This window comes from Cheilinus undulatus, linkage group 4, assembly GCF_018320785.1.
Source record: "Cheilinus undulatus linkage group 4, ASM1832078v1, whole genome shotgun sequence".
Lineage (NCBI taxonomy): Eukaryota > Metazoa > Chordata > Actinopteri > Labriformes > Labridae > Cheilinus > Cheilinus undulatus.
The window spans coordinates 43,300,545-43,311,704 of NC_054868.1; the positions used below are offsets into that span (position 1 = coordinate 43,300,545).

At 43.0% G+C, this 11,160-nt stretch overlaps 1 protein-coding gene across 1 annotated transcript in view; it reads left to right on the top strand.

The window, feature by feature from the left end:
* Positions 1-10,861, top strand: part of dchs2 (dachsous cadherin-related 2) — a 37,455-nt gene extending 26,594 nt beyond the window's left edge. Inside the window, exons 13-20 of the mRNA XM_041785588.1 lie at positions 390-1,250; positions 3,230-3,343; positions 4,004-4,215; positions 4,305-4,456; positions 5,741-5,871; positions 5,967-6,253; positions 6,522-6,663; positions 8,102-10,861. Of these exons, the coding sequence (XP_041641522.1) occupies positions 390-1,250; positions 3,230-3,343; positions 4,004-4,215; positions 4,305-4,456; positions 5,741-5,871; positions 5,967-6,253; positions 6,522-6,663; positions 8,102-10,704 (4,502 nt within the window). The 3' untranslated portion in view covers positions 10,705-10,861. The remainder of the gene's footprint in view (positions 1-389; positions 1,251-3,229; positions 3,344-4,003; positions 4,216-4,304; positions 4,457-5,740; positions 5,872-5,966; positions 6,254-6,521; positions 6,664-8,101) is intronic.
* Positions 10,862-11,160: the final 299 nt, after the last annotated feature.

Genomic DNA, 11,160 nt, shown 5'->3' on the forward strand with positions numbered 1-11,160 from the left:
ATTTTGGCATCCACTGTGTACAAAGTGGTTAAAACTTTGAAAAAGACCAAATTTAAGAAAATTCTGAGGAATATATTGAATGACGCCAAATGTCTTATGTCAAAGTCTTTTCATGTGTGATGAGTATGTTGTTAACTGTTGTCCTATGGCAGCATTGGCGAAGAGCCCAAGACCAATTTCACTCTCATCAAATTGTATGTCCTCTTAAGGCTTCCATAGTTTTTAGTAATCTTGCTTAAATATTGCCTTGTTGACAGCCTGTGTGGAGGTATGATTGCATCAAAATTTATGGCAGCAATGTTGCTGCATCAATCTTAGAAAAAGTCTTCCAGAGGACATTTTCCTGGGAATCTGAAGGAATTATTCTCTCATTTGTATGCTGTTTTCAGGTGAGGACTACAGAGGTCTCTTCAGCATCAACAGCCACACAGGAGTCATCAGCACCACACAGCTCCTAGACAGAGAGGAGAGGCAGAACTACACTCTCACCATCCAGGCCCGCGACCACGGCCTCAGCCCGCTCAGCTCCTCCACCCAACTCCAGCTGCTGGTTCTTGACCAGAACGACAACATCCCCTCCTTCACCCGAAGGAGCTACCAAGCCTCCATCAGCGAGGGTCTTCCTGCAGGAGCAGAGGTGCTGCAACTCAGAGCCTTCGATCCGGATGAGGGCCCCAATGGAGATATTACATATTCTATAACACAGGACAGCAGCCAGGGGGCCTTCTCCATAGACCCTCTAACAGGGGTAATCCGCACCACCAGGTCCCTGGACCGCGAGAACAGAGCTTCATACACCCTCAGAGCTGTGGCTACTGACGGGTGCACCCAAGGGCCGCTGAGCTCCATGGCAACGGTGACCATACAAGTAGAAGACGTGAACGACAACATCCCGGTCTGTGATGAAAACCCCATCAATGCATGGGTCTCTATGCGGACTCTACCTAATGAGATAGTTACCACCGTCACAGCAACTGACGGCGACCAGGGCGAGAATGGGGCGATACGGTTTACGTTGTTAGACGAAGAGAATCTGTTTGACATCAACAGTGAGACGGGACAGATCTCCCTGAGAAGACGAGTCAGAGCTGGGTTCTCAGGGAGGAAGCTGCAGATTCTGGTTTCAGACCGAGGACGACCCCCTTTATCCTCCACCTGCCTGTTTTTCATCCACCTGAAGGGAGAGCACAGAGGACTGCAGTTCACTAACAAACTCTACAACGCTACAGTCAAGGAGAACAGTAGAGCTGGTATGTTTTTATAACTCTGTTTCTTCTTTCACTGAAAACATTGAAAAACGAATAATGGAGACGCTGCTTTAGCTAAGTTAATACAGCAGGCACGCCATCCACAAAGGCTACAGTCCTCAATGTACTGATTGCAGGTTCGGCTCTCGGTCCTGTTGCTATTTTGTGCATGTCATCCAACCAGGGTTCCAACCTGTCTATCTAAGTAAAGCTGAGCTCCCACCCCCAGGACTCACAAAAACAAATGTGCTGCTCATTTCTAAAACAGGAGTAAAAAAGAACTAGGACTGCATACACCAGTTCTTACAAAAATCCATAAATATAATGTACTTGGTTTGCATGATTTTAGTAAATATGTACATAATAATTACTGTGTAATCCATCCATCCATTATGTATATCATTCATCTCACTGGGGGTCTTTGGAGGCTTGACAACTCCAGTTTGGATAAAGCTTCATGTACGAGGATCTTTGGTGAGACCAGGGACCCCCACTGTAACTGAAGGTGGTTGAACAGCCATGCACATTCAAGAATAGTCATGTGCAGACAAGACCGCCCTTAAGGGGAGATAAAGGGGAGAGCTTTCTAAGCCTCAGCTGAACTGGGGGACCATGGAGTCAGCAAAATCATAATCAATTGAAAAGTTTAGCTGTGATATCCTTATTTTATATTTAACCTGAATAATAACCGCTCTTGTCAAATTAACACATTTTTTAAAATTGTTTTGTGCCATAGTAAATAGCCTTCTTAAAAATGTAAATCCCTTTTCTTAAACAAATTAAAAAAAGGGTTCAAAATGGCAAAAATTGGTGGAAAAGTTGGTGAAATGGGATTTTGACAGCAGCAGAAATGGGATAAACTGGCAAAACTGGATAAAAGTAGCCAAAGTATAAGCAAAAATGGTAAAAATTGGTTCAAAGTGGCAAAATGGGCTTATAAAGTAGTAAACTGAGATTAAAAAGTGGCCAAAATGGGTTTAAAGTGGCAAAAAGGGCATTAAAAGTGGCCAAAATCGGATAAAATAGTGGCCAAAATAGAATTAGAGTGGCAAAAAGGATGGGAAATTTGGTGAAATTGACAGAAAAAATGGTTGAAACTGATAAAAATGGGTTAACTGAGGTGGAAAAACCCGCAGAAATTTGCAGAAATAGTTTAAACTTGCAAAAATGGGTATTACACAGAGTGAAATGTTGTTAAAATATGCAATACTGGGAATAACTAGTGGTTAATAGTTGCAATAAGGGGACAACAGAGGGAACAACAGGCAGAAAGTGGCAAGAACTGGTATAGTGGCAAAACAACAAAGTGGTGGGATGGGTTTAAAATCAATGAAAATGAGATGAGCTGCAAAAATGGAAAAAATGAAGTGATGAATACAGGTTAAAATTAGGCAAAATTAGTGTGAAGTTGCAAATGTGCAATATAAAAAATATTCTTAGTATTTTCAAGGCATCCGGAGACCTCCTCTCAGTGTCTTGCAACCCCCATTGGGACCCAATCCCCAGGTTAAGAACCACTGAACTAGACAATCTACATTGTTCTCTACTGCTCAAGCCTGTTTGCTCTGCAGGTGATCAGAAAGAAACAGAGGAATCTACTGTAACATCTCACACATAGGTACTACTGTTGCATCTCACATTTAATTATGAATTAGCTACCATTGTTCTGCACTCCCAGGTTTCCTTGCTTGTCCTTCCTTTGCCAGTCAAATTCCTGGTTGATGTTTCATGCACTTGTAAAAGTGAACATGCCTGTATTGTCCAACACGACTCATTACTAACGTGTAGATTATTGTGAGTTTGCAGGTATTTTTAACAATACACTGTGTCCAAAAAAAAAACACCTTAAAGCCAGTTTTCAAAAATATGTACTGTAAATGTTGTACCTCAGTTTTTACATAAAATCGATGTAATAAAAGATCTGTATTTGACCCAAGTGCTTTAATAAAATCTTAACTTTCCATTTTCTGTTTTCCATAAAGGCACTTGGATCACTAAAGTGGAGGCCAGCGACCAAACAAACAGCAGACTGAGGATTACATACACTATATACAGTGGCAACGAGAATTTGATTTTCTCCATCAGCCGCCACACTGGTAAGGAACAAAAACTGAAAAGATGACAAGTTTTTCCTCCTTTTTCTCGCTGTAAGTCCAAATTTTAGTTCTGCAGCACACCGTTCATGATTAGCAGCTGGCTCTCTTGATTCTTACAGGAGCATCAAGCATGCTCTCATTGTTTACGTTAAGCTAATAGCACTAATTCCCATTCACTCATTTGTTTCATTTTCCACAAAAGCATCCAGAAAATAAGCTTTTATTTCTCCTTCTTACTATTGTTTATGCCAAACCAATCAGAGCTTCAGAAACGTATTTCACACTCTGTTTAATTTAATCAAATTTCCTCCATGTAATCTGGTTCATTTTGTTGTTTATGTCCGAGTCTTCCCTAAAGAGTTATGACTGTTGCTTTTTCTGCTCCATAACAAACAACCCTTCTTGGACTCATGTCCCAATGAAGTAATGAAGTAGACACAGTTGCATTCAAATCTTAATCTAAAACAGGACTAAGAAGTTTCCTTAAAAGCTGAACCAACCTGCTTCATTCAGCACCTTATTTGAAAAGATAATACATTTTCCTCTCTGTAGTTTTCCTTCGTTTTTCTCTGAGCTGAACGATGGAACAGAGAGAAGAATTACATCCTCTGTTTGAAAAAAGAAGTTGGGGGTTTAGCTCAGCGTTTTCCTCTCCTGTAGGTGAGATCCGCTTGCAGAAAGATAACTCCTTAGACTTTGAGGTGAGCCCTCAGATCCAGCTGGTGGTCCTGGCTGACAGCGGTCTTCAGACGGCTCACTGCAGAGTCTCCATCAGCCTTCTGGATGTCAATGACAACGCGCCTGTGTTTGAGCACAGCAGCTACAGAACAGCAGTGTGGGAGGGGCAGGTGCACAACACCTACATCATGCAGGTAGATGCAGATTTATTCAGACTTTCCCTGATAGGAATATCAAATATGTTGTTGCAGTACTCTTATAAGCCCTTCCTTATTTTTTTCAGGTGTTTGCATCTGATGCTGACAGCGGGATGAACGGGCAGATCGAGTACTCCGTCGTGTCTGGAAACACAAATGGAGCTTTCATATTGGACTCAGTTCGTGGGATTCTTGCTACGAATGTCTTACTTGACCGTGAGATCATCCCATCATACAAGTACGCCAACATCATGCTTAAAAGTTTGACCTTAATATTTCTGGAAAAGCATAAGATCAAACTAGATTTTTTTTAAGCGTATAAACATTTACAAAGATATGTATTTTCTGGAAGAACTAAATGTGTTATAAAACTAGGCCACATTTGATACGAGTAATTGCAAAGTATTTAAAACTAAACTACTCCTGAAAAAGATCTGCCTCTTAAAACTTTTAAAAACTACCTTCTAAATTCTTCAAACTGTCTTCTAAGAGACGCATTTGCAGAATAAAGGCATAGCGAGCCAGAAACCCTGCAGAAAGTGATGATAATTTGTTTTCCGCTGAAAATACAAGGTGTTCATGAATTGTAAAATGGGACAAAAAAGATTCCAAACAGCCAAAAATCTACAAAAACGTTACAGTTTTCTTCTTTCAAAACTACAGACACTGCTCTCCTAAGCTGTGAAGGTGTTGTCTAAAAGAAGAGGTGATGCTACAGAGTGGTTAACATTCTCATACCCCATTATAACAAAGTGAAAACAGAATTTTTGACATTTTTGCATTTAAGGCTCTTCAGAGGTGTCCAATAGGGTTCAGGTCAGAGCTCTGTCTGGGCAACTCTAGGACACTCACAGAGTTGTCCCTAAGCCACTCTTCTGTTATCTTGGCTGTGTGCTTAGGGCTATTGTCATGTTGAAAGGTAAACCTTCAGCCCAGTTTGAGTTCCTGAGGTGCAGGTTTTCATTGAGGCTATCACTGTTCTTTGCTCCATTCAGTTTTCCCTCAACTCTGACCAGTACCCCAGTCCCAGCTGCTGAAAAACTCCCCCACAGCATGGTGCTGCCACCACATTGCTTCACTGTTAGGATAGTATATGGCAGTAGATAAGTTGTGACTGGTTTCCTCCAGACATGGCATTTAGAATTTAGGCCAAACAGTCCAGTCTTAGTTTCATCAGACCAGAGAATCTTGTTTCTCCCAGTCTGAGTCCTTCAGGTGCTTTTTTGCAAACTCAGAGCAGGCGTTCATGTGTTATTTACTGAGGAGAGGCTTCCGACTAGCCACTGTGCCATTGTACTTCTTGAACTTTGTCCCACCTCCACACAGGATCTGGAGCTCAGTCAGAGTGACCATCAGGTTCTTGGTCACCTCTCTTACTAAAGCCCTACTATTCCAATTGCTCAGTTTCAGAGTCCTGGTTGTGTTAAACTTCTTCCGTATGAAAACTTTGAAAAAAGTGGTTGGATATGAAATGTTGTATAATATGTGATATCAATATATGTTGACTGCCTTTATATTCCAGGCTGGTTCTGCAGGCAGTAGACAAGGGGAACCCTCCACTCAGCAGCTCCACCACTATCAGAGTCCAAGTGGTGGATGTGAATGATAACAGCCCTGCCATTCCTCCCATGGAGCCTGTTCTCATAGCAGAGAGTAAGACCACCCTCATCACTGCTCTGCTTTCAAAACCTTGTCTTCAGTAAAAGTCTTTGTTCCATATCATTCTAACATCTTCTCTCTCACTACAGATCTCCCAGCTGGTTACATGGTTGCCCAGGTGACTGCCAATGATGTGGACCTGAGCGCCACCATCACCTACAGCTTTTCAGACAACAGCAGCACCAACGTTCCCTTTGCCATTGACAGATTCACTGGTGTGGTTACTTTAACTCGAGCTCTGGACTATGAGGAGCAGACGGAGTACACGCTGTCTGTCTGGGCGTCTGACTCCCTCCACCAGACCACCGGAGAGCTGCAAGTTCAAGTGCTGGATATCAACGACAATGCACCAGTCTTTACCGAAGTCTCCTACCAGGTACTGATGTAATACTGAGCCCAACTTGTAGCTCACGTTTACTTGAGTGTTGGGAGGAAAACTGAACTAGAATGACAAACATTACAGTCAAGGCTGTGCTGTTGTAAAAAACAAACTTTCTTTGTGAGATAAATTTCATATTACTGAGGCAGGTTGTTCATGGGCCCCACAGAGTCTGTCAGAAATATAAGCATCTATTTGATCATTTCTAATAAAGAGTAGACTTCATGCCCTTGCTGCAGATGTGACTCATTGTTTTCTCTTTAAGGTGGAGTTATCAGAGCTGGTCTCAGCAGACACTTTGGTTCTTTCTGTGTCTGCTACTGACAGAGACTCTGGATTCAATGGCAAGATCACCTACAGGCTACTGTCATCTCCTTTACAAGGCTTCTACATCCAGCCTGACAATGGTAAGGACCACTTAGGTGATGGAAAAGAATTTGCTCTGAAATAATAAAACTGGCTTTATTCTTATTTATTTACTCTGTTATGATCAGTTTTTCTGGCATCAATTAAGAGATAATGTCATGAAAATAGCAGAGAAAATGTTTGCTTGTCTATGAGCAGCTCAGAATTAAGTAACATTTAAACTTCACACTTTAATCATGATTTCAGGGAAAATGGCTGCAGTTTAAATACTGTGAATCCCAGTTTGAAATCTTTTTTGAAAGAGGAGGTTGGAGGTCATTGTAGGTCCGTTCACCAGATGTTGTTTAGTATCTCAGAATCAAAAATAAGACGGTACCTTGGTGTGAGTGTTTTAGCTTTTAAAAAATAAATTTTAAACCATTTTGAAAAAATGTATTTCACAAATAACAGGATGATAATTCTGGTAGAGGGACTGAATATAACTGCCCTGATGTCTCCATGTATTCGAAAGCTGATAGAAAGCTTACTTAAACCAGAGATGCACAAAAGCAAGTTTTTGCAAGCCCAAGTCAAGTCTCAAGTCTTTGGTCACGAGTCCAAGTCAAGTCTCAAGTCTAAAGTCTCCGATGGTTGTAATGAGTGTTCTATGATCTGCCTCTGACGTCCAGTCTGCTTAGACCGCTGTTCTAAGTAATTGAAATCCTGTACTATATTATCACCATTGGTAGGGTGGGGTATTGTCTTTGGCCGGCTCGCCGTGGTGTGCGCATGTGTACACTTACATATGAACAGGGCTTGACATTAACTTCTGTCACACCAGCCGCTGGGACTAATGGCCACTAGCCACTCAGTTTTTCCACTAACCACAGTTATGTTGTTGGGAATGTATTTGCTATGTATCATATGTACCTCTGCTATAAGATGAAACACATGCTCTCTTTTTTCCCCTCATCAACATGATCAATACCAGCTCCCCTCTTAATAAAGCTCTTCTCTGTGTACATATGAAACACTACAGACACATGAGTCAGACTTCACTGATAGAGACAGACACTGAGACATTGGAGATTAAATGTTCTTGTTATTTGTCAGATATATTTCTTTAATGGTAGTTATTTTATACTAATAAAAAAACACTAACTGTTAATGAACTGTTTATTCTGAAATAAAATAAAAACTCAATGATCATTTCTCATTCTCAGACAGATCTTCAATAGAGTATGCTGAGTATTTCTCCCTCCATTCTCCTTAAAAAAACTTCTGTCATCATTTATGGTGTACTTTTCTTTATATGGATAAAATCAAGCTCAGTGCGACTCGAGTCCAAGTCGTGGACACGAGTCCCCACCTCTGACTTAAACTGAGGGGAGGTTGGTAGTGATTGTTCAATGGCTAAGCATCTCTTTTTACATTGCACTACCAACGGATCCATCGTCAGTATGAACACTAACAGTCTCATTCTCCTGTGTTGTCCTCTAGGGTCCATTTTCACCAACAAACCTCTGAGGGCAATCTCAAACAATAACCTGATCCAGCTCCTGGTTGAAGCCAAAGACGAAGGCGATCCTGCGCTGTCTGCTGTGACTTCCATAGATGTGCAGATCACGGACGTGAATGACCATGCACCTTTGTTCCATCAGGACATCTACACAATCACAGTTCCTGAGGACACACCTACTGACACCACACTACTGACCCTGTCTGCAGAGGACCAAGACTGGAGCCCTGAAAATACCCATTTGGACTACACCATCATCAGGGGGAATGAGGAGAAGCGATTCTGTCTGGAGGTTAAAATGGCTCAGTCGGAGAATCTGATGAGGAATGTAGGAAGGGTTGTTCTGTGCAACCCTTTAGACCGTGAGGTCACAGAAAGCTACGCTCTAACAGTGAGTGTGTCTGATCGAGGAACGCCTCCGCTGAACAGCTCTGCTGTTGTTATGGTGAGTGTCACAGACTGCAATGACAATGCCCCTGTCTTTGCCAGCACAGAATACCATACACAGGTGAGTGAGAATAGCCATGTAGGTACCAGGCTGGTCCAGGTCAGTGCTCAGGATCCAGACCTGGGAATCAATGGACCGCTGCAGTATGAAATTGTCTCAGGGAACGGCAAAGGTCACCTCAGGCTTGACGCTCAGTCTGGCCTTCTGGTGGTCAACCACTCTCTAGATTATGAAGAAGACTCAAAATACACCCTCACCATCCGAGCATCTGATGGCGGCGAATCCTCTGAAGACCGTAAAGTGGCGTTTACAGTGGTCTTCATCACAGTGTTGGATGAAAATGACAACAGCCCTTACTTCATGTTCCCCACTGTTAACTGTTCTGTGCTGGAGAACCTCCCAGCATTTACCCATACATGTTCTGTCCATGCTGTTGACAATGACTTGGGTCCCTATGGGCAGCTCACCTACTCTATTTTGTCCTCATGCTTTATGGACTATGGAAGCGGTGGTCCTGAGAAGAAGGAGGCTTTTGCAATCGATTCCCTAACTGGTGACATTCACACCAGACAGACCTTTGATTTTGAGCGAGAGAGTGAATACTGCTTTGTTGTGGAGGCCAGGGACAAAGGTGACAAAGCAGCCACAGTGAGAGTACAGGTGAGCATCAAGGGTGTAGATGAGTTCAGTCCAATCTTCACCCAAAAGCAGTACCACTTCCTCTTACCAGAAAACGTCAAGCCTGGAGAAACTGTTGGCTATGTAATGGCGATGGACCATGATGGAGGTGTTGATGGACTGGTGGAATTCTCGCTTGTCAAATCGTCCCAGTTTTTCTCAATAAACAAAACAACTGGTGCCATCTTTGTATCAGGTCCTGTGTACCGTAGACGGGGCAGCTATCCTGATGACAACATGGCAAAGCTTGTTGTGTCTGCAGGCAGCCCCAAATTGGCCTCCAAGACTACCAACTGTCTGGTTTTCATCAACATCTCCAGCTCAGCGGAGGCGCTCACTGGCACGCCTCTTGATGCACACATGCTCAGTTTGAGTGTCTCACTCATAATGTTTCTCCTTTTCCTTCTTATCTTTGTATGTGCTGTTCTGAGATTCAAGGTAAAGGAAGCGGCAATCAAGAAAGCCGCTGCCATCACTGCAAATTTGAACCAAGGCACAGGCTCCCTCTGTGGATCAAATAGCAGGTCACAAAGTCCGATCTCTTTGCAAGAGATGAGGCGACCCGGCATCATTGTAACCAAAAGAGACATTTCACATCCATATGTTCACTCTGACTCAAGCGGCCGTGGATCGGCAGAAGGTGAGACAGCTGAGGACCAGGAGATAAAGTGGATTAATGAGTACCCCTGCCGTACGAGAGATGAGTCTTTTGAGAACCAGACCACGGAGATGCAAAATGCTGCCTTAGATGCAGACACTGTCTCTTGCCACTCTATTGATGTAGGGCCAGAGCATATGTTACCACTCAATAAATGTTTAGTCTCTGAAATGGCCAGCACAGAAAGCCTCCACCACTTCAAAGTAGAGGGAGGAGGAGAGGGACTTCTCCCAGTAATACTTCGAGTAAAGGATTTGGAGGAGTGCATGCAGACAAGTGGGTACGCTCCCCTCTCCGGCGTGTCTGCAGATTCTCTATCCTCACTCCTGTGTCTAGATGAGCAACTGCAAGGAAGCTACAACTGGGACAATGTTCTGGACTGGGAGCCACGCTTCCAGTCTTTGGCCTCAGTTTTTAATGATATCGGGATGCTCCCTGATGAGGAGATTCAAGGGGGCCGAGAGGACTTAGCAGCTGAGGCAAGCTGCCTCATGTACCCCCCGCCTCTCATAACAGGAGTGGCTCAACCTGGCATCAGAACTGTACCGCCTCGAAAGCCAGTGCGGATGCCAACTCTGAGGAGGAAGCCCTCTCACCGTAAATATGCGTATTCTCCCTTAGCTAGGAACACAGGACTTACCCCTTCAGTAATGACCCCAACTTTCTCCCCATCACTTTCTTCTCTTACTGTTCGAACCCCCAGTGCCTCACCTGTTATCTCTGACACTGGGGTGGGAGGTATCAGACTTGACTCAGGGCCTCTTACTGCCAGTCTGTTGGAGTCAGAAATCCAGGTGTAGACATGAACTCTGTCAAGGTTGTGTGGCATTTAATTCCATTTCAAATACAGGCATACCTGTGCTGCATTTTAAGTGACTTCAACTGATGTTACATGGTTAGTTTTTATCACATTCTGGTTCATATCTATTAAACCATGCATCTTCAAACATATTACTGCTTCAGACAGTTTAGTACTGGACTTTTCTTTGACTTGTGGGCTGAGATTAGTGTCATATTGGCAGTACTCAAGGTTGCCACTTTATCACAATGAAGCCATTTATACTAAGATTAGACTGGTTTCATAACTCACTTCTCTAATAAAGCTAATGTCTGGAAAAGCCTCAACTCATTCTTGCATCCCATTCTTCTACTTCAGTGCCTTAAGTAAGAGCAGATGTTTGAGTCAGTTATTGAAACTCTTATTGTAAACACATTTATACTGTAAGTTAAAAAAACTGGAACACTCACTTGATGAA